Genomic DNA, 24,199 nt, shown 5'->3' on the forward strand with positions numbered 1-24,199 from the left:
TGGACTTCAATTCCCAGAATTCCCCACCCAGCATGCTGCCTGGGGAATTTTGGGAGTTGAAGTCCACACATCTTAAAGTTGCTAAGGTTGAGAAACACTGGTCTAGACCCTGCATCACTTTTATCCATTGGAGATAGAATTGAGAGGTGAATATGGGATATTATTATACTGATAGTATTTTGACCCAGGTCAATAAGCAAACTTTTGAAGTCTTATTAAATGTTAAAAGAGAGATGAGATATAATTTGCAGAATCCTATAGTCTAAATGCCACACTTATAATGTAATTTTTTGTAGGTTATTTTTCATTTCTTCTGTCCATTATAACATATTAAACCTATTAAATCATAAGCCCTGAAAAGTAGAAATGTTCATATATAATATATGAAATCATAACAGAACATCACATGTTGTATTAATGTTATTTATTATAGCTTCAGAAATGCAACATATATCATGCAGCACTGGTAATGTAAGCTTGTACATTTTAGCCTTCTGAATGATTTGTTTACGTGATTGTTTTACCAGGCCACCTCACATTGTTTAATTATACTAAATGTGTAAATAACTATTAGCAATCCTAGGAAATGCTGAGTTCATTTTTGTGGCCATGAAATGTTAACTTTTCTGAAGGTCTCTTCTAGTTGCCTACTTGAAACTCCTTTATGTATCCATTTTTTATTACTTAGAAAATGTCTTCCTTTCAGTTGCTTTTGGAAGTTAATACAAAACATGAAGCCATGTTTAATTACAAATTTTATTAAGCAATGAAGTTTGCCTATAGGGATTGGTGGGGGGAGTTGACTGCAACTGAAAGAAAGAAGTTTTTGATTGTTAAATAGAGTAGATACAGTTAACTGAAATGGATATCAATATATATATGTTTTTATTAATAAGTAACAATACTTCTTTTTCCTCATCAGCATATTCTTGATATGACATTTGGAGCAGGAGGTCACACACAGGCAATTTTACAAAAGGCAAAGGATATTAAAATATATGCACTCGACAGAGATCCCACAGCTTATGAATTAGCACAGCGTCTTTCTGAATCTTATCCGTGAGTACAGTTTTTCTTTTTGATTGATGATGAATTATGTGCCATTGTTGTGTCGACTCTTAGTGACCATATAGAAACATTTTCTCCATGATGATCTATCTCTAACCTGATGCTTCAGGTCTTCCAATGGTATACCATCACCACTTTAACTGAGTTCATACACCTCACTGCTGATTGTTCTCCTCTTTCCTTCCACCTTTCCCAGCATTAGACCCTTCTCCAGAGAGGTGGCTCTTTTCATAATGTATCCAGAGTAGAATAAATTAAGCCTGTTCATTTGTGCCTTGAGTGAGAACTCTGGATTGATTTGTTTGATAATCTATTTTTTTGTTTTCTTGTACTCTCAGGAGTTTTGACACATTTTGAAGGGTCAATACCCTTTCTATCCTGCTTCTTCAAAGTTCAGTTTTCATTTCCATAGAGTGTCACAGAGTACACCATTGCTTGCATAATTCTGATAACATCTGAACATCATTTTCAAGGCCTCCATGGCTGTTCTACCAAGTGCTAACATGAGGTGTATTTCTTGATTACTTGTCCCTTTACTGTTGATGGTGAGCCTAAAAGGCAGAAGCTATCCACCACTTTAGTATCTTCACTGTCAATTCTAAGGCTGGAGTTATACCTATTGTCATTAGTTTGATCTTTTTTACTTTAATTTTAGTCCAATTTTTTCACTATGCTCCTTGACTTTAATTACTAGAGGTTGCAGTTCCTTTGTATTTTTGGCTATTAGTGTCAAAAGAATAGTGCAGATTATTATTTCTTTTTAGTGCTTATATATCAGCACTGATACAGTGTGTGCATGCACATGCTTGAATTTATATGAATTTTATATATAATTTATTTTTATCTCACTTTTCTAGTGGTATAATGTTGCTCAAAGCAGCTAATAAAAATAAAAATCATTAATTTTAAAACAGATAAAATGCATTCATATTCACACTTAAAATAAAAGTGAATGATATAGGAAAATTTGCCCTGATAAAGGGTGAATTTGTGCCAGTCACTCTCTTTCAGCCCAACTCACTTCACAGGGTTGTTGTTGTGGGGAAAATAGGAAGAGGAAGAAGTATTAGGTATGTTACCACCTTGAGTTATTTATAAAAATAAGAAAGGTGGGATAAAAAAAATCTAAAAAAAAAAAGCCAAGTAGCCCTCAAGTTGAATCAATCTCTCTCTCTCTCTCTCTCTCTCTCTCTCTTTCACTCTCTCTCTCACACACACATACACACACACACACTGCAAAGCATATCCCAGGCCATGACTTTTATTGATTCCAGGATTAGAAATAGATTGCCTTCAGAGGTAGGAATCCACTATAAGTTATCCTTCCCTCTCTCCAAGTTCCCTCCAAGTTTTTTTTTTTAAGATTATTTCTATTGATTTTGCAGACCTCACTGTCTTATGATGAAACTTGTAAAGAAACAAGAAAAAATTGAATCATTACTTTATAACTGGAGGTGGTGGGGTCAGTCATAAATTAAATCTGAATTGTTAAAAAAAAATTGATGTATACACATACACACACCCACGTACGTTTCCTCATCTTTGTTTGATAATTGAAAGAATGGCATTATTGTTCTTCTATAAAAAGAGAAAGGTGTGAGAAGTGAATGCATAAACTTTGAGGGATTAGTTTGTTAAACATTCCTGGAAAGATGTTTGGCAGAATTTTGATTGGAAAGGTATGAGAAATAACAAAGAACAAAATTTAGAAACTGCCATGTGACTGTATACTGGGCAAGGAGTATGAAGATCACATTTTTGCAGGCCATTCAGAAATGTATTAGAGAAATTTCTTGCACACTTGTTGAGAAAATGTATGATAAAGTGAATAGACTTGATATACAAAGTTCTGTAGAAGTATGTAGTTAAAAGGTGGTTGCTGAATACAATAGGAGCAGTATACAATAAAGCATGTATGAGAAAAAGTGAAATGCTTAGCAAACACTTCAACACAGAGCAGTGAATAAGATAAGGATGTGTGATATTCCCTTCATTGTTTAATATATTTATGGGTAAAAATATAAGGAATGCATAGTTAATATTGGTTGGGAATGTAAATGTATGCACTTTTGTAGGTAGAACATGTCATACTGTTGGCTCAGAACCCAAATTAATTGCATGGTGCAATAAAAATATGGATCTGAAAAGTAATGTATCAGGTAGCGGCATTTTACAGGGGAAATGGGGTGAACAAAGTGTGCGTGATAAAATATGAAAAGATTAGGTAAAGAATGAGTGGGTGCTGAATGCAGAAATATATTAAATACAAAAATGAGTAACCAATGCAAAAGAAGAACATTGGCACAGTTTGGTCATAGAGAGAGAATTACAAAACAGTTCGAATCAAATTGCAAAACAAATATATGAAGGAAGACTCAGTCATACTGTATGTCAACTCTGGAGTTTAAGCCCTATCCAATAGAAGAGAAAAAATGTAGCTCAGGGTTGAACTGTGGAGTCCTTGGTGTTCTGTGAGCTTGGTTGTTTGCTTGCAGATGTTTCGTTACCCAACTAGGTAACATCATCAGTGCTCTTTATGCATCATCAACATCATCAACATCTCCTTCTGCAAGCAGATAACCAAGTTGAGAGAGCACCAAAAACTCCACAGTTTAAGCCCTAGGTCTCTTTTTCTTGCCTTTACAAGGTAACAGATTTTTTTTTTTCCCATCTGTTTCTCAGCCTTGGTTGTTGAGGGCCCTTGCAGAGTGTTTTGATAATGGCCTTATGTGATCTCAGACATTTTACATCTAATCTTGAAGGCTTCCACCCTCTTTAGTTTCCCTCTTTAGTTTCCCCTCTTCCCAAAGATTTGGAGATACAAGGAACTTCTCCTCCTTACTGTTCTTGGTCAAGAAACTGAATCTCTCCTTATGTTTCCCTCTGTTTTGTCAGCTGGAGATGATAGAGCTTCCTTATTTATGGATGTTCTATTCTTCCTTCTTCCTGCTTGGGAAGATTAAGTATTTCCAGTTCTTATTTCCATTTCTTCTATTTCTACTCCCCACACCCAACAACAAACCTGTCAGGAAGACAGTAGATTTCCATGTCCTTAATGTTTTTTTTTTCCCCAATTGTTCTCCCAATTGTCTCCTTCAGCTTCAGGTGAGGTGATCTTAGTCTGTCAGTTGTAGCATATCTGCCTGTCTTCCCCTTCCCAATACAGTCCATCTCCACCTCAAAATCAGACATCCAGCAGTAGGACTGATTTCATCAGGAATGCAATTTTGGAGCAATATTTCTTAGCCATGGCACTTTACAACTTTAAGATGTATGGACTTCGACTCCCAGAATTCCCATGCTGGCTTTAAGTCACAATTTTAATTGCAGTTTTTATCACCACTGGTGTTTTTTATAAAGTTATTTATAGGATATCCAGTGCCAATTTTAATTTTTATAATTTTGGCAGTTGAAATAGAAGATTGGCAGGTGCTAAACTTTATTGCATCAGGAGGCTATTCACATTTTTTTTCAATTGTGTGTTGTCTTTTCTTGATCACTATGTATATTGTTTTGGAAGATGTAATGAATACACACATACACACATATACAAACACACATGCACACATGGAAAGACACACACACACTGTATTGGATCACTGAAGCTAATATTTATATAATTTGAAGAATATTACCTTTTTGGTATACAATTGCTATGAATTTTCTAGTGTTCAGCAAGAGTCTTGTGTCAAACTTGGTACCACAGCAGTGGAATTCAACTAATCATTCTATGTGCAATATAGTCTGAACTAATAAGATTTATTTGAATTTGAATGATACTATAGCATACTGTAGTTAAGCTCTAGAGTTTGTTGAAATGGTTTAAAAAGAGACTGGACAAGTTCATAGAAGATTGGTCTTTCAATGGCTACTAATATTGCTGGCTGTTTATTGCCTCCTGAATAATAGGCAATATGACTTAAATACTAATTACTGGGAAGCAACAATGGAAGGGAACTATTGCTTTCAATTCAAGGATTGTGAACTTCCTAAATGTACCCAGCTGGGATATAGCGTGCAAAGAATGGAGCTTACAGCCTGATTCAGCAGAGCTCTTATGTTCTTATGTCAGGTACAACTGCTAAAATAATAAGCATCTTAATGCTACTATCCTGTGCCTACTAACTGGGAGTAAGCTCTCTGAACTCAATTGGGTTTATTTCAAAGAATATAGGCATAGGATTTCACAGAAAATCTTTGATGAAAATAGCTAGTTTTTAATTTGCTGTTTAAGTTCTGAGATTTTTCTAATTTCTACAGTGCAATGATTTCTTAGAAATTTCACTGAGGAAAAAATGTGTTTATATTCTGCTTTTATATGTATGTATGTGTATATATGCACACACATGCGCACACACATGTACATACATACACACACATATAGATGTGCATGTGCACACACTTCTGTCTATAATTTTATGCTGACTTAGCTGAAGTGTATGACACTTTGTGAAACTTTCTTGTTTGGAAACATAGGGTACAGATATCTAAGATAATTATACATGTAAGTAAAACATTAATATGTGTGAAAACCCAACTTTGACCATACTGTGAATCCAACAAAACTCTACAGGATTATTGTGGCAATTCAGTAGACAGCACCACAGGAAACAGATTATGAGGCTACCACACAGATGACAAGCTATCCAAAGTCAACTCTAGGTTTTTGGTCTGGTGGGTCTATTTTGAATGTTGGGAAGTTGTTGTTTCTCTTTAAAAATGGTGTTTGGGGGGGATCTCCATTCAAAATAGTATAGTGATGCAGTTAAGGTTTTGAAGTTCTTACCCAACTTTACAACCCACTGGGTACCTTTGAATGAGTTTCTCTTTTCTTGGTCCAATCTGTTTCAGAGTTACGTTAGTAAAATGAGGCACAATCTCCAAGTATGCTGTCTTAAGGTCATGGAAGAAAGGCAGTATGTATAAATGTAGGCAACCCAATCAATAAATAACAAGTTACAGAGCACCAGTTTACTGGAATGCTAATAGTTACTACCTTTAGCTTTCTTCCTGCAGGATATTCTCCATAATCCCTGCTGATCTTGATCATTCTGGGCAACTGAGTATAATTTTGAAGCATTGAGCTTTGTAAGAAAGCTTGCGGGGTCCTTAAAGGGTACCAAGCCATTCTTGCAGATGAAGACAGATGTATGTCTGTGTGGATTCAGTTTTTATCTATTTTTATTAATTTTTTTTTGGTTCTTTATGCTGCTGCAGAGTCCTTTGGAATTAAGCAGCTATAACAAATTTGAATAATAAAATAAATAAAATAAATAAATAAAAAGTATATTTTTAATTTTTTATGGCCACCCATCTCAATTACATGACTCTGGGTAGCTAACAAGAATCATAAGTATGAGGTGGGTAGCTATATAAATTTAATAAATAAATAATAAACAATACTTAAAACAGAATAAAAAGAATATAACAAAATTATATTTTGTTATATTGTTTTAAAGATGATGCTGGATATTTAGTGGTTTCTTTGCAGCATGTTAGTTTCTAATTCTTTTAATTAAAAAAAAGTCAGATTGGGCAAGGAGCTTGGTAGATGTCTAGGGAGTTGTCTGCGGGCACATTTTCTTAAACTGTCTGCAGAATTCATTAAAGACTAAATAGCCACACTTACAGTTCAGATTGTGATGCATGGTTCCTGTCTCCATTCGTTGTTTGAAATTGTGAGAGGTAAGTAGTATATTGTTTAAAATCAAATTATATCTTACAATTTATTTTTACTTGGATTAAATTGGGTAACCCTTGTGTGTATATGATTTCAGTACATTAAAGGCTCACTGTTTGTAAAGATGTTTAACATATTTTCTTCTTCTAATTTAATGTCTTTAATGAAGATATAATGCTAGTTTAACAAAAAATAAAATAAAATGGGTCAGATTGTATTAGGCATATCGTAGTGGGAAAGAATCGTTTGATGTGCATTCTGATAAAGTCAAACAACAGGAACTACTGCAGTGACTCCAAAACAAAACAAAATACTGTGAGTAGCAATATAAGTTACAAATACATTATTTTAAAAACACTAGAAATAAAATGCTATAAAGATGCATGCACTAAACTAGAATCATTGCAAGTTTAAAAGAATGGGAAGCTGCATGGTAAAGTTAAGCTGTTACAAAGTGCTTCATTGTATGGTATGCATATATCAAGAACAGGGCTAATTAAATATGTTAATTGTTTTTCTGAAAACATAGGTCTTTGGGTCAAGGTAAAATTAAGTGGATGAAACAAGATAGATTTTGTTTTGTATAGTTGTGAGGGGGGGCAGAGGGTTTGCATAAAATTTAAAATACAAAATTAGCTACTTACTGTATGTGAAGCATGTAAAACTTATGTGGTACATTGATTTTCAATAACCATGGAATCATTTCAGGTGAATTCATTACAAGCAGTAGAAACCTCTGCACCAGAATGGTTTATCTCCTTAACTTGCCTGTTAGCAATTCCAGGTACCAACTATCAAATTTTGAAAAGTGATATGCAGAATTAGCCTTTTGATGGAAAAAAGAAATAACCAAAAGGGGGCGGGGGGGGGGGGGAAGCTTTTATGTACTGTAGCTATTTACATAGTTTCTTCCAATATGACAAATTTTTACCTAATATTGGCAGGTAGGCTACATACTCATTATAAAGAACTGATGTAACAAAATCAATTAATATTTTGTTCATGTCTCATTCAGGATTATTTTTCCTTCTAGTAGGAACAAAATTAGGAAGGTACAGCATTCATGCACTTCAGCTGGATTTTTCTCTTGCTTAATAATACAGAATTTGTCAGTATTATTTTAGATACCCAAGATATTTGTTGTGGGAATAAAATGTACTGATTTGTAAATATGTGGAGAACATTTACAAAACTGTTGATATTGTTTATATAATTAACTTCCACAAACTGAAATCTTTTCTTTCTTTGAATATTCCAGTTTTGGAATATCAACTGATGGGCTCCACATTCCATGCTCTGGAATGTTTCCCCTCCCTCCTGATAACCTTGATCCTCCATTCCAGTATCTTCCTCGCTCAAGCCTTCCATTACAGATTGAAGGACAAGCCATCTAACATCTGAGAAAGGTGTAAATACTATATTAAGTAAATGATACAAAACATATATATGGTTTGAAAATTAGCACAAGGAAAATAGAAAACAAATAAGGATCCCCCACATTGGCAAACAGCATATTATCCTTTTATATTTATTTGCTCTATTAAAATAAAAATTACATTTCAGAGATAGAGAAGCAAGATCTTAATTTTAGCATCCAATGGAAACTCATTTCTGGGATTCTACACAGGCTGACATGGTAAGAAAATGTGATTGAAAAAAAATTTTTTTTGCAAGTTCCAACTGAAGAAAATATGGGCTATTATTCTATATTAAATTACCCACTAGCTCCTAAGATGATAGCAAAACTTGATATAAATTATATTTGTAAAGGCTTTTACTAGTATATAGTACTATAGTACGAGATTGATGTCAGGTTCAGTCCAAGAACAACGAGGCAATCCAGTACAGTACAGTTCCTTTATTAGCTTGCACCTAATAGAATCTCACCATACTCAACCTATGCTAAAGCAATTAGTGGATATAACCTCATGAGACCCTAGGGAGGGGCTAGCCTCCTCTTCTTTCTATTCCCACACTCTTGCTGCAGACTGAGGAGGCACTTGCTCTGGAATGTTTCCCCTCCCTCCTGATAACCTTGATCTTCCATTCCAGTATCTTCCTCGCTCAAGCCTTCCATTACATAATCTGAATGAATGAAACAGTTCTTGGTTTACTGTTTAGCTGATGTTAGCAGGCTCCCAGCTATGTCAGATTTCTTAGCTAGATCTTATATTTTTAAAACATGTTCTTATCTTTTTGAAATTATCAGAAACTTAATATAAATATTACTGTTTTTAAGCACAGAAATCTCAGTAACATTAATCTCTTCTGGGCTTTCAAATATGCTATTTAATTCTACCCAGGAGAAAAGTAAGTAGCATGCTGATTGCTTTGTATTATTTATTTCTCACACTGTGCAGTGTTACAGTTATTTGAAAATAATAATTTGAATATTTCTGTAATTTTTCACAATGATATAATTAGTGTCACATTTAAGTTCTAAATGGAAGCATGCTAATAAATACTTGTAGGCTTGTTTTTAGATTTCTGGAAGATGGGCATTCACAGTCAATTCCAGAAGGGTGTTTTTGTATTAACTTCATTCAGTGCGTATGCCTCATGATCAGTCAAGATAGACATTTTGGTGTAATTATTGAATTACTGTAATACCTGAAATCAAATATTCTCTCAGCTATGGCTGAATTTAGGCTTCATATCTTAGTTTTCCATTGCAGTCTCATTTTTTTCCTGAGTTTCTTGGAGAAAACAATTAACTTTTATCCCTATGACTAAGTGTAAATCAAATTAATGTATTTCTAAGAGACTCAAGCTAGAAGGCAAAAGGCTTGGCAACATTTTGCTGGTCGTACCACAATTCATAATACAGAGGTTGCCTGTGATTTACAAAGTACCAGATTCAACCACTGGTCCTCTTCCTCTTTTGTAGAAAGGCAAAGAGGAACTTCCATATATTTGGAAGTGAGATGCTTGCATAAATTCATTATGTGAGTGTTTTACCAAGTAATACTAATAAAAAATACATGTAAAGTCATGGATAAACTAGAGTAACAATTATTTGGGAGAACAGAATCTGTTTTATAGCTTAGTCCATGATATGTTTTAAGTAGGTGAAGACTTATCAGATTATTAAAATTTCAGCAGATGATTAATGGATCTTTTATCAAACGTGCAGGATTCTAACGCACCTTAGAAACACATTTTCTCAAATAAGATAATTAACTTAGTGTAATTAATTTGGTATAATAAAACTATATTTAAAACACCACAATGTTCTTTTTTGGTTTTTCTATTCATTCATTCATTCATTCATTCATTCATTCATTCATTCACTCACTCACTCACTCACTCACTCACTCATTCATTCATTCAATTTGTGCATACTTCAATCAACAGACTCTCAGCAGTTCCCAACAAATAAATACAAAATATAATTAAAAACTCACAGCAAATACATAAAATAAATCATAGACAGAAGTAAAAATAACAATAAACCATCAATTAAACAATTGTATCAGCCATTCAATGCTATGACCAACTTATACAGCTTTAGAAATTGTGATTCATTACTTGGTAAAACACTCAGGAAATTTTGATATTTTTTTACGTAGAGTTGTTGTTATCAGATCAGTACAATTCAGTCTCCTTGAACATAGCCAAATTTTGTTATACACGTAGCCCCCAGCTTAAGAACAAGTTCCATTCCCAAGGTCTGTCCTTAATTTGTATGCAAGTTGGAACAGTATTATTGTATAATACTATGTAAGTGGTATTGTGTAATTAACTTGAACCATTGTGCATTTAACTTGAATCATTGTGTATTTAACTCAAATTTTGCTGCAGTAGGCTCTGTTCTTAACTATGGGTCGTCCTTAAACCGGGCATTCTTAACCCAAAGACTACCTGTACTGCTTGTAAAATCAGACAGACTTGATTGCCCATCAGTGAATCCACCACCAATTGTTATAATTTTTACCCTGTTTTGATTTTTATTTTAATGTGCTTCTATCTGTAACTCTGGTCCATGATGATAATAACAATTCTATTCTGTTCTATCTTTTTATAAGATAATATTCTGGGTATACACAAATTTTCAATTAATAATTCTCCCCTACACCCCCACCCTCACCCCCTTGTAGTGTCCCTTCTAAATTAGTAACTTGCCTTCTCAAGGTTAATGAAATTCTTAAGCCTTTTAGCACTGTCATGCCACCAGTATTGCTATTCTTATTCTAATACTAGATGCATCATAGATATAAAAGATATAAAACAGGAAAATAAATTACCTTGGAAGAATGAATAGGCATTTCTGTTATTTTTTAACCATAATAAATGCTATTTGTGTTGCAATGTTAACTTGACTTATGTGAATCAGAACTATTAAGTATAGTCCTAATTATTTAGGAAAATGATTATTTAGAAAAAAAGTTTGTCCATTTGAACGTAATTGAATTTGAAAGCTAAATTTTAAAAAATCTAGTAAGCTTTCTACATACCCATGCAAGTCCAGGCTTCATGCAGGATAATACAGATTATATGACTAAAATGGATGACAAAAGGCAATATAGATGTGGCTATACCCATGCTGGTATGATTGTAGAAATACATTTCATAATCCTGGCTAAAGGTATATTTTGATGTAGTAGCAATCAAACTGCTCATGCACAAGTTCCAAGATAAGCTAAAGAAGAAGGAAGCCAGTCAGTTTCCATTTTATGTTCTTGAACATATACCCACCATTTTTAAGGAGAATGTCATGAATTGCTTTGAAGTCCTGAACTTCACTGATAGAGAGCTAGAGGAATTATGGAATGAACTTAAAGAGGTTATTAAGAATTAATTGAAAACAGACTGCCAAAAATGAAGAAACAGAAGAAAGCAAACTGGATATCAGAACAATCCTTGGAAATTTCCAATAAGAGAAGAGAAGCCAAAGCCAAGAAAGACAAAAATCTCAGAAGAAACCTTAACAGTGAGTTTTACAGAGCTGACAGAAGAGACAAGAAGCAGCATTACAACAACAATTGTAAAGATGTTGAAGATGGAAACAGACATGGAAAAACAAGGAAACTCTTTCAAAAGATCTCTGAACTTAGGAGACTCCAACCTCAAATTGGTGTGGTAAAGGCCTCCAAAGGATAGATAGTAACTGATTCAAAGGCAATGAAACTAAGATGAAAGGAGCACAGGTAGTCCTTGGTTAATGATGGCAGTTGGGACTGGAATTGCCATTGCTAAGCGACACAGTCATAAACATGACATCATGTGATCACGCCACTTAGCAACGGCAATTCCAACACCCTTGGTTGCTGCTGTTCAGTGAATCACCATGGATCGTTAAGCAAGGACATCATGTGATTGCCACTTGAGACCTCCTGCCAGCTTCCCCATTGACTTTGCTTGTCAGAAGCTGGTAAATAAGGTCGCAAATGGTGACCATGTGACTGTGGGACGCTGCAACAGCTGGAACTCCAAAGACCAGTCATAAGTACCACTCATTCAGCACTGTTGCAAGTTTGGTCACTGAACGAGTGGCTGTTAAACAATTACCACCTGTATACTGAAATACTGTATACTTGGAAGTCAACATCCAAGATACTTTAGAACATACCCCATACTTACAAAAACCTATAGTACTAGAACATAAGGTTAGATCAGAACTCTGGTCATTACCAAGTCAGAAGGCTACAGGAACTGATTGAACACCCACAGAAATATGGCAAGCAACAGAAGAAGAATCAGTCAAGTTTCTAACCAAGTTATGCCAGCAAATATGGAGAACAACACAGCGACCAACAGATTGGAAAAGATCAATCCACATTCCAATACCAAAAAAAGGAGACTTAACACAGGGTGTGCAAAGTATCATGCTATAGCCTTAATTTCATATGCTAACAAAATAATGCTTAGGATCATCCAACATAGATTAGAGCCCTACATGGAAAAAGAGATACCATATATTCCAGCTGGCTTTAGAAAAGGCCAAGAAACATACGACATTATGGGTGATGCATGCTGGATAATTGAGAAAGCCAAAGAATACCAAAACCAAGTCACTATATGCTTCATTAATTATAGGAAGGGCATTGATTATGTTGATCACATCAATGTGCTCAGAAAAATGGGAATCTCAGAGCATCTCATTGTCCTCATAAGAAACTTATATACAGATCAGGAAACCACAGTACAGACAGAACATAGTGAAACACTGGCTCCAGGTTGGCAAAGAAGTACAAGGCTGTTTATGCTTCATTTATTTATTCAACCTATACTGTATGCTGAATATATATTAAGGTAAACTGGATTGGAAGAAATGAGTGTAGTTTTAAAATTGGAGGAAAAAACATCAATAACCTGCGCTATGTTGATCACTACTCTGATAGCCAAAAATGCAAAGGATTTGTAACCTCTGGTAATAAAAATCAAGGAGCACAGAGAAAAAATGGGACTAAAATTAAATATAAAGAAGACCAAACTAATGGCAATAGATAAAACAACCAGCCTTTGAATTGACAATAAAAATATCAAAGCGGTGGATAGCCTCTGCCTTTTAGGATCAACCATCAACAGTAAAGGAACAAACAATCAAGAAATATGCTGCAGCCTAGTACTTGGTAGAGCAGCCATATGAAAGGATATTCAAATGCCATAATGTCTGTATACCTACAAAGATCAGAACTGTGCAAGCCAAGGTATTCCCTGTGACACACTCTGGAAGTGAAAATTGGATTTTGAGGAAGCAGGATAGGAAGAGTATTGACACTTTTGAACTTTGCTGTTGGAGAAGACTCCTGAGAATACTGTGGACAATGAAGAAAACAAAGAAATGTATCATTAAACAAATCCACTCGGAGTTCCCACTTGAGGCACAAATGACCAGACCCAAATTATCCTATTTCAGACACATTATGCAAAGCCCTAGTTCTCTGGAGAAGGCTCTAATGCTGGGAGATGGCAGGAAAGAGAAGAAGAGGTCAACCAGCAGCAAGGTGAATGGACTCAGTTATAGTTGTGATAAGTGCACAATTGAAGAGCTGAAAGCCCAGGTTAGGGATAGATTGTCATGGAGAAAATCTATCTATGTGGTCACTAAGAGTCAACAACAACTTGATGGCACATGTTCAGTCAAAAAAAGAATCAAAGCATTAAAAAGTATTTGCTGTTTTAAAATAACTGTTGTATAAAACATGTAGACCAAGAGCCAGATGCTGCCTGCCAACATCCCTTTTGTGGTCTCCAGAGTTTTTTTTTTCAATCACAAAGACCCCTGAATCCCTCCCAAAAATGGGACCTGCATGCTTTTGGAGTCTGGCTCTCAAATGCTGTACATAGTCTATTGCGGTCCTTTAGCTGTTTGATTTTATAATAGTGATGGCTAAAGATATAAAAGAGTGTTGAGTAATAATGAGTTGCATATACAAAGATGGAGTTTGGGGGGAGGAGGAAGCACTGGGCTAGGATGGAAGTATGTCAGCAAATGTAGAATTGGTGGGATGTTGTGGCACTGTGGTGGGAAGTATGATGACCTTTGTGGAGTTTTGTGGGTTAATATTTATTTTTTGTTTTAATGGAATGTTACTGAGAAGATTATCATGTATAAAGTAGGTGGAGATTATATATATGTATATAAACTTTTCTATACATCACAGAAAAGTATAATAAAATAAGATATACAAATAACATTTGAACATTAGCCACATGAAAAATAGTACATGATAGAACATAGGAATTTATGCACATAATTAAAAATATAATCCACAAAGGGCTGGACAAGAGACTGATCAGTCAACTATTCTGTGAAGGCATCAACCCTGCTCATGTATTCAGAGAATGTCTGATATAAAATAAAATATAAAAGCATAAAATATTGTATTAATATAGTAAAATAGTACTGAGTAATCAAATTCATGCAAGTTTCTTGGCAACTTACTTTCTTCAAAATCTTCCCCAAAAAGGAAAGATTAGAGACTGGGAAGAAGTCAATATTGTCCGGTGAAGAGATGGTCCCTTCAGGTCAGGATGCATTATTATCTTCAAGGTGGCTGAAGCAAGCCTCTCCATCAAAATAGCATTAATCACTTCTCAAACACAACCTTTCGCTGTTCAATGCCCATAGGAGCCACGTCAAGCAGGATTCCAGGCCACAGGTGGCAGTACTCATGTTGCCCAGAACCCTGTCCACTCATTCAGAGTCCACAAAATGGAAAGAATCCCAGGTGATCTCCCTGCTATTGCTCCAGTTACCTTGTTTGGTCCTGCCAACACAGAACCTAGATTGGAGTGGATATAAATAATTTTATCCACAATCTGTGATAGCAGCTTGAGGGTAAGTCACCCAATCTATCCTTAGGAGATTGGTTACCTTAAACAGTGCTGCCAGATAAACTCCATATTGAGGGCAGAGAAATACTGATGTTTTGCCACACTTATGGCCACAACATAGACCTGAATGTGGACTCACACCTGCTTTTGTCACATTTGTTCATTGTTTTCCATCAGCAGCACTTCACTTGTTTTTTCGTATCCCAGAGCTCCATGGTAAACCACAGAGCGGCACCACCACCACCGCCAAATTTGCAGTTAGAGAAAGACCACTTAGAGATAATTGGTCATCTTGAATGTTTTTTAGTATTTATGCATAGGGTTGTTTAATAGTTGTTGTTTAGTCGTTAAGTCGTGTCCGACTCTTCGTGACCCCATGAACCATATTGCGCCAGCCCTTCCTGTCCTTCACTGCCTCCCTGAGTTTGCTCAGTTTCATGCTCATTGCTTCAGTGATGCTATCTAACCATCTCATCCTCTTCCGTCCTCTTCTCCTTTTGCCTTCAATCTTTCCCAGCATCAGAGTCTTCTCCAAAGAGATCTCTCTTCGCATTAGGTGACCAAAGTATCTGAGCTTGAGCTTCATTATCGATCCTTCCAATGAGCAATCAGGGTTGATTTCCTTTAAGGTTGACTGGTTTGACCTCCTAGCAGTCCAGGGGACTCTCAAGAGTCTTCTCCAGCACCACAGTTCAAAGGCATCAATTCTTCGGCGCTCAGCCCTCTCACAGCCATACATTACTACTGGAAAAACCATAGCTTTGACTATGCGGATCTTTGTTGGCAAGGTGACGTCTCTGCTTTTTAATATGCTATCTAGGCTTGCCATAGCTTTCCTCCCAAGGAGCAAGCGTCTCTTAATTTCATGGCTGCAGTCTCCGTCTGCGGTGATCTTGGAGCCCAAAAAAATGAAGTCTGTTACTGCTTCCATTTCTACCCCTTCTATTTGCCAGGAATTGATGGGTCCAGATGCCATGATCTTAGTTTTTTTAATGTTGAGTTTCAAGCCAGCTTCTTACATTCCAGGTACCTATACAATATTGTTCTTTACAGCATCGGACCTTCTTTTCGCTTCCAGATACATCCACAGCTGAACATCCTTTCGGCTTTGGCCCAGCCGCTTCACTCTTTCTGGAGCTACTTGGAATTGCCCTCTGCTCTTCCCCAGTAGCATATTGGACACCTTCCAACCTGAGGGGCTCATCTTCCGGCGTCATATCTTTTAGCCTTTTAACATTGTCCATGGGGTTTTCTTGGCAAGGATACTGGAGTGGGTTGCCATTTCCTTCTCCAGTGGACCGCATTTTGTCAGAACTCTCTGTCATGACCTATCCATCTTGGGTGGCCCTGCACGGTATAGCTCATGGCTTCACTGAGTTACGCAAGCCCCTTCGCCACGACAAGGTAGTGATCCATGAAGGGGGGGTTGTTTAATAGTCAGATTTTAATTGATTAATTAATTTTAATTATTTACATGGTATTTTTTTTAATGACTTGGGTTTTTTATTTTAATTGTGAGCCGCCCAGAGTCACCTGTTGGGGGAGATGGGCAGCATACAAATTTAATAAACAAATACATCCAATGCCCTTATCACCTACATATTTCAAATGTCAATGAGGCTCATGGCAGATATGCAAACTCTAACTGGGAAAATCTCCAACTATATGCTGGAAACCATCTAAACAGAGTAATCTATAGTAATCTAATAGACTATATAGTAATCTAATATAGCTGAATTTTACGTAACACACAATTCCTGACCATTTGGAACAATGAATGGAATTTACATACCTATAGCAGATTGGAGCCCAATTCACTCAAATGCATGTATTGAAAATATACAAATAAATAATTTCTATAAATAAATTATTGGAATTAAAACAAAAACAATGGAAATACAATATTTTAGTCTATTTCTAAAATCATAATTAGGTTCTAATCCAGTGTGACATGAATGGACTACTCATACAATAAGTCCATCTTCCTTTGTATCTCACCCACAGCCCCAATTTGCTCTGGAGAGTTTTTCAAGCCTTCTAGCTGTATATGGGGATGGGAAGGAGTGGTATGTAACAATGGATGCCATAATAAATGCGAATGTAAAGTTATTTTAAAAAGTTATTTAAAATAACTAGGTTTTTTTCAGTCTGACATGAGGCTATGTGTATAATCTGAATTTCTTATGGCATTACTCTGTCACAATTTAAATAGCAAGAAATTAGTTGTGTACATAGATAAAGACACCCATGAGTCAACTGTACTCTTACAGTTTTGTTTTTTGGTTTGCTTCATAGCAGCATTATGGAAGTTTATATACACATGTGAGCATACACACAAACCTGTTCTGACCATTGATAGAAAGCGTAAAATCTCTGATATGTCTGGAAATATCCCATTAAGCTTACTGCATGTATGTGGATATTATGACACAAGACTAATTTCTCTGAGATCCTAGGGAAATTCAGTATCTCCCCGAAAAAGTTTCATATATATGTCCATTTTTTAAGATTTGTTTACAAAAACAACATTGGGGAAATTTTAAAAAGTAATTTTTAATAATAATTGTAACATTTTCTTTATGTTTAAAATTCCTGCAGAGTAGAGCTCTTTTTAACAACTAAACAGTTGGTATTTAAAAACACACACACACACACAAAGATGCTGCTTTTGTTTGGTTTTAGTATTTCCCCACTCTTTCTATATATGATCCCCGAATTGCCAGTCTTTTTGCAGACCTGACGCACATCTTGAGATCAGATCACGTGAACGTTTTAAGCCTAGATGACAGTTGAACAGTATCTTGGGGTGAAAGGCATGATGCATCCGGTATAAAAACAAACATTCCCTAGGTTCTGACGTCTTTTTGCTCCATAATCAACTTAAAGGCTACAGCAGGTGGCTTGAAGGTAGAAGTTAGTTAACGATTAATAAGGCTTTTACACACCTTTGCGTCACTTTTCCTTTCCAAATAATTTACTAACAAGTCACCTAAGGGCTTGAAATCGATCAGGAAAATAACCAAAGGGATCCTGTGGTGCAATTGATAGTGATGATTAAAAAACCAGAAGAACCTAGAACAGCAAATAAGAAACATTTATTATTTACTTAGCTATAGTATTTGCTGAATAATTTTAAACACAAACGTACATGTATATAAATAAAATCTGTGTCATTTCTATCAATGCCTTTCAGACATTTATAGAATATTCTTGCTTAGTTTAATAATTTCAAATATGCATTTGTTCCTGCAGCAATAGTCAAGTGTCATAATTATAAAAATAATCTAAAATATTATTCAGATTAATGCCACATTACAGTGGTACCTCGGGATATGAACTTAATCCGTTCCGTGACTCTGGGTGTATCCCGAGTTGGTTGTAACCCAAAGGAAATTTCCCCATAGGGTTCAATGTAAATCCGGTTAATCCGTTCCGCCCTCCGAATTTGGTCGCACCCCGAGGCAAATTTCCCCATAGGGTTCAATGTAAATCCGGTTAATCCGTTCCGCCCTCTGAATTTGGTCGCACCCCGAGGCAAATTTCCCCATAGGGTTCAATGTAAATCCGGTTAATCCGTTCCGCCCTCCGCCCGAATTTGGTCGCAACCCGAGGCAATTTCCCATAAGGTTCAATGTAATTACCGTTAATCCGTTCTGGCGTCCACGGACCACGCATCGGGCAGGAAAGCGGCCGGGCGCAGCGTGGTGCGGCGCGAAAACGGCCGGGTGCAGTGCGGCGCGGCGCGAAAACAGCCTGGCGCGGCGCGAAAACGGCCGCGGACCACGTGGCAGGGCCGGAAAAACAGCTGCGGACCACGTGGCACAGGCGGAAAAATGGCCGCGGACCACGTGGCACGGGCAGAAAATGGCCGCGGACCCCATGGCACGGGCGGAAAATGGCCACGGACCACGTGTCACGGTGGAAAATGGCCGCCGATCCGGTTCGTACCCCGAGGCGGAGTTCGCAAACCGAGGTAAATTTTTGGGGCCGGAGCTGGTCGTAACCCGAAAAATTCGCAAGCAGAGGCGTTCGTATCCCGAGGTATCACTGTATTTTTAACTGCATTTAACCTGTTTGTGCTCCCATCATTAGTTACAGTAGGAATTCAAATAAGTTGATAGCAAGCTTTAAAATATATATTAAAAATACATGTCCATTTTGAAAATTATTAATTTTGGGTAAAATTGTTTGGCATGAGCACAGAAGCTATTATGAATTTGTAATTTTTAATGTAAAAAAGTATGTTGCTTAGAGATGAGTAGTGTACCTAGGCAATGAAATGTTAAGTAAATTAGGCACACCCCCCCCAAAAAAAAACCCACTGTGAAGTCTGTAAAATCATAGCTAACCTCCAATGATATAAACAAATATGGTCATATCAAATGATAATATAAAAATCAAATTATATGGCATTTCAGAATGGCCTGAGGTTTTTGTTGTTGTTGTTGTTTTTAATCAGTATTTAGGAAAGTATAACCTACAACCTGAAAGTGGAAGATGCAAATGATCTGCAAACTCTAGTAGTAATGGAAGTCAAGGAACACAGTAAAAAAAAGGGGGGGGGCTAAGATTAAATATTTAAAAAGCCAAATGAAAACAGCAGGTACAACACCACCACCCTAAAATTAGCAATGAAAATACTGAAGTGGTAAAACTGAGAGCCAGTTTGGTCTAGTGGTTATGGTACCAGGCTAGAAACCAGGAGAATGTGAGTTCTAGTCCTGCCTTAGTTATGAAAGCCAGTTGGGTGACTTTGGGCTAGTTACTCTCTCTCAGCCCACATGTCAGGCTTGGGTGACAAGCCACCAGTAAGTTCCCGTCACAACCAACGGATCAACATTCAGTTTATCTGAAAAGAAACAGACCCTGCACCTGCGGGAAGACGCTAGGAATTAAAAAATAAAAAAATGCTGAAGTGGTGAATAGCTTCTGCTTTTTCAGTTAGACTATCAACAATAAAGGAACCAGCAGCCAAGAAATATGCCACAGACTAGCACTTGGTAGAGTAGCAATGAAGTTTTACTTTGAAGAAACAAGATAGAAAGAGTATTGATGCTTTTGAACTTTGGTTTTGGAGTAAACTTCTGAGAATACTATGGATAACCAAGAAAACAAACAAATGGATCATAAAACAAATCAACCCCAAATTCTCACTTGAGGCACAAATGACCAGGCTCAAATTATCGTACTTCAGACACATGTGAAGACCTAGCTCTTTGGCGAAGTCTATAATACTGGTAAAGGTGGAAGGAAAGAGAAGAAGAGGACAACCATGGGTGCACTGCTAGAAGACATGAAGGGCCAGGTTGGAAACAGATCCTCTTGTAGAATCGATGTGGACACTAAGAGTTAGCACCTACCTGATGGCAAATATCAGTCACAAATTAACTTACAACCAATGTTTGAATAGAAATTTCAGTAAAATGAAAGGTACTTTGACTTGTAAATATATACATTGGACTTTTGGGGAAATAATTTGGCAAAGAGCCTGTAGTTGTGACTATTGATTTTTCCTCTGATGAATTCAGTGGAACTGGTCAAATTCTTTGAAGTTATCTGGGAAGGATTCTGAAAAACAAAGCATGGAACAGGTGGGCTTCAACTTACACTAAGATTTTCTTCTACCTTCCCTGCTGAACACAATACTCTCCAAAATTTTCCATAGAGAAGTTTCCCCAGCTCTCCAGAACAGATTTTTTAAGGGTTCTTGAAGATTGGAACAGAGATTTTGGCAGCACTGAACTCTTTCTTCCTAAAGAAGAGAATGTGCAGCCATTTTCCTCACTAACCCATCCGTTTTCTGCATTGCAAAGTATTGTGACTTGCCATTCTCTTTTTGACACACTAACAAGGTTAGTAGAGGCATGATTAATTTTCAACCTGGGAAGTTGAAGCACAACTGGTTCTTCATTTGCATATACTTCCAGCATCTGCTTCTTGTTTTTGTTTTGTTATACACATGAGAATGCAAAATGCAGTGGGAAGTGTTTTGTGGGGAGGGGGTTAATTTAAAAGTTCAAAACTCACCATAGAGGGGGATAGGAGAGGGACTTCATGAAACAAACACTGTTATTTCTATACTTCCAAACATTTATTGAGCACAAATTATATTGTCAGATAGAATAATGACAGTGTGATTTGCCATGCATTCTATTTTTAGATCTTTATCTAAAATTGACATGTAACTTGCTGTACCTAAAACCCCAGGTGAGATGGTTATTGGAGTATAACAAAGTTTTGACGTCAGAACAGCTATTTATTCCACTAGAAACCATTAGTGATGCATTACCCCTTGGCAGTTATGTTTTCAGAAATCCAGTTAAATTTTTATGACTGTTTTTGGCCAATTAGAGTTCTTGCTCAATTTAGAAAGAAGGAAAACTGCTTTCTGTATAGTTTCAGAAATGTTGCATCTCAGCAATAGAATTGCTGTAAATTCTAAATCTTTACAAAATGTATTTAGTTCCTTCTGTGTTTATTTCTTCTTCATAATGGTTTATTGAACATACTCATAGTTCTGAATTTATACCCATCATGTGTATGCTGCAAAATAGGGACTAAGAAAAAGTTTGCAATATGACAAAATAAAAATTGGAATCCTATTCTGAATTTCATTTAGGTGTGAGAGCTATATGCACTCATAATCAACAGGAGAAAGCCTCTAGACTTCCATATTCTCTACATGTTGCCCATCTATAAGGTTTTGAAATTCTGACTCAACGAAGACAAAAAGTCTTCCTTGTTTTGTTTCAACCCCTAACATGAGAATAGTGTTGAAAATAACGTATGGTGCTTATAATTTGTTTATTTGTAGGAGAAAATATTTGTAGGAGAAAACCCTTCATGTGTACAACTGTATGCGTGTTGGCTTCCAAATAAAATAGAATCCTGCAAAGTAATGCTTTTCTTACTAGGTAAAATTGATGGAATTCACATTTGTTGTTTTGTTACAGTTACACACTGTGATAGATTGCCACATGTAATAGATATTTCTAGGCAAGCAAGCTTCAGAGGTCCTTGTTAGAGCAGAATATACACCGAAGTGACTCTAACTTAATACCTTCCCCTTCCAGTAAAGTCACCTGAAAACAAGACTAGCTAATGGGAAAGAAAACAGAGACTGGAGAGAATCAGCCACATGCAGACTTCTAGGAGCAGTAGTTAAATAAACTATTTTGATTGTATTTTGGATATGCTCAAAGCTTGCTTAATTCATTTCACAGCTATATTCCCTAAGGCTTAATCTCCATTTTGATGAGCCTAGCCATTGTCCCTTTACTTAAATTTACTTTTTTAAATCCATTGGATTGTTGAATTTAACTGCTAGAACATTTTGGTTAAGTGAGGCATGTCTGGTGACAGGGTGATTGAGAGACATCCCCATGTACACATTTTCAGAAGTCTCTATACAAGAGACAATTTTAGTGTTTATATTAACCTAAAAACAAATGTTCTCTGAGCAGAGTAAAGAAAAGAATAAAATATCTAAACCGAAAGTAAAGGGACAGGAAATAGAATATAGAAATTAAAACCAGCAGGTTTGGGTAGGATATAATCATTTTCTATTTCTGAAATCAAGAGTCTGTCTGAAAGAAAAGAGATGTCTTGGCCTGCTATTGAAAAAGTAATATGGATGGAAATCTACAGTACCAATTTGGGTTGACATTGTGATATTTAGGCTTAAGTAGGGGGTAGATAGCAAGAATGAACTTGTTCATTGTTCTGGTTAGTTTATCTTTCTATGATTTTCTTCCAGTTCATGCATCACTTCTTAATAAACTCATTTGATTGCAGTAATAAGTAAGAACTAATTTATTTAAAATCTTGTTGGAGAGTCATTTAATCATTCATAATTTTCAAATAATGAATGCTACTGAACATTGATATATGTAATAAGACACACAAAACAATTTATTTAGTAAATAGCTCACTTTTGCTAAAACTATTGAGACTCAGTAAAATTTATGCTAGATCTTATCATGTATGCAGGGTGACACTTAATTACTATACCGATTCCATCAGGTCTGGCAGAGAAGGCATGCTGCAGGACCTGCCTGTCAGGAAATTACATTTGGTGGGTCCCAGGAGGTGGCCTTCTCTGCCATGACACCTGCCTTGTGGAATCTTCTCCCCCTGGAGAAGGTTAGCCCCATCCCTCTTAACATTCCACAAGTCCTTCAAGACCTGGCTATGTGATCAGGTTGGGGGGTCCCAGGGGACTGGAGAGATTTTGCAGTGGCTCCCTTACTATGGTTAACATCATTGCCTCCTGTTTTGTTTGTTATCATTTTAATTATTGTTTTATATGTATTTATTGGTTATTTTTAATTGAGCGTTGTACACCGCCCAGAGTCACTATCTTGTGAGGTGGGCGCTATACAAATATAATAAATAAATACAATACAATACTACAAATAGTCATAGTCAAGCAACATTGGGAGTTCGGATGATTCCTTCAAAGTCCTCACATCAGAAAAGATGAACCTTGGCTTAAATGGCTGCTTAGTAGTAGTAATGAATATGGTCAGTAACCTGCAAAATTTAAAAATATACAAAATGAAAGTAAAATCAAATGGGTGAGATAAAATACCAACATAACAAGGAGTCTCTATAACAAAAGTATAACATAAGCTAGTATAATGACATGTTAATTAACTGTGCAAGTATAAATCTAAAATATTACAATCTATGAAGTAAAAATACATGTCACCTAAAACAAGGTAACACATAATAAACCTGAAGTGATGACTAAAACAGAAGTGGTTATTCTTGTGACTAGTTATGCCTTATTTTCATTGTGGCAACACAAAATTTGGCTACTGAACATGTAATGAAGGGTTTCGAATCTTCTAGAAGATGATTCACATAGAAATTGTCTGGCCTTCCTGAGAATTTACATATTAGGGGTAGAATGTAATTAGATCTATTATCCCTGTAGAATTTACACTGTAATAATACATGAGAAGTGGATTCGCTTTCCTTGTCACCACATGGACAGGTGCGCTCAGTTAATGGGGTTTTGGAATATCTGCCTTGCAGTAATGCTGGTAAGTTATTACACCTGGCTTTAAAAAAAAATGCTATCCTCAGCCTGAAGAAAGTTAGATTTTAAGTATTTTGCTGGTTCCCAAAAGAAATGGCTGCTTATGTAACTAAAAATAACCCATCCAC

General features: G+C 36.2%; 1 protein-coding gene across 4 annotated transcripts in view; it reads left to right on the forward strand.

Moving 5' to 3' along the window:
* METTL15 (methyltransferase 15, mitochondrial 12S rRNA N4-cytidine) overlaps positions 1–24,199 on the forward strand; it is a 100,386-nt gene that overhangs the window by 50,391 nt on the left and 25,796 nt on the right. For all 4 annotated transcript variants that reach the window (XM_088145848.1, XM_088145850.1, XM_088145847.1 and 1 more), the window contains one exon: positions 923–1,059. In XM_088145848.1, coding sequence (XP_088001974.1) covers positions 923–1,059 — 137 coding nt within the window. The remainder of the gene's footprint in view (positions 1–922; positions 1,060–24,199) is intronic.

This window comes from Python bivittatus, unplaced genomic scaffold, assembly GCF_059951505.1.
Source record: "Python bivittatus isolate LINGU-HERP-01145 unplaced genomic scaffold, Pbiv_v1 ctg000480_np1212, whole genome shotgun sequence".
Taxonomy (NCBI): Eukaryota; Metazoa; Chordata; class Lepidosauria; order Squamata; family Pythonidae; genus Python; species Python bivittatus.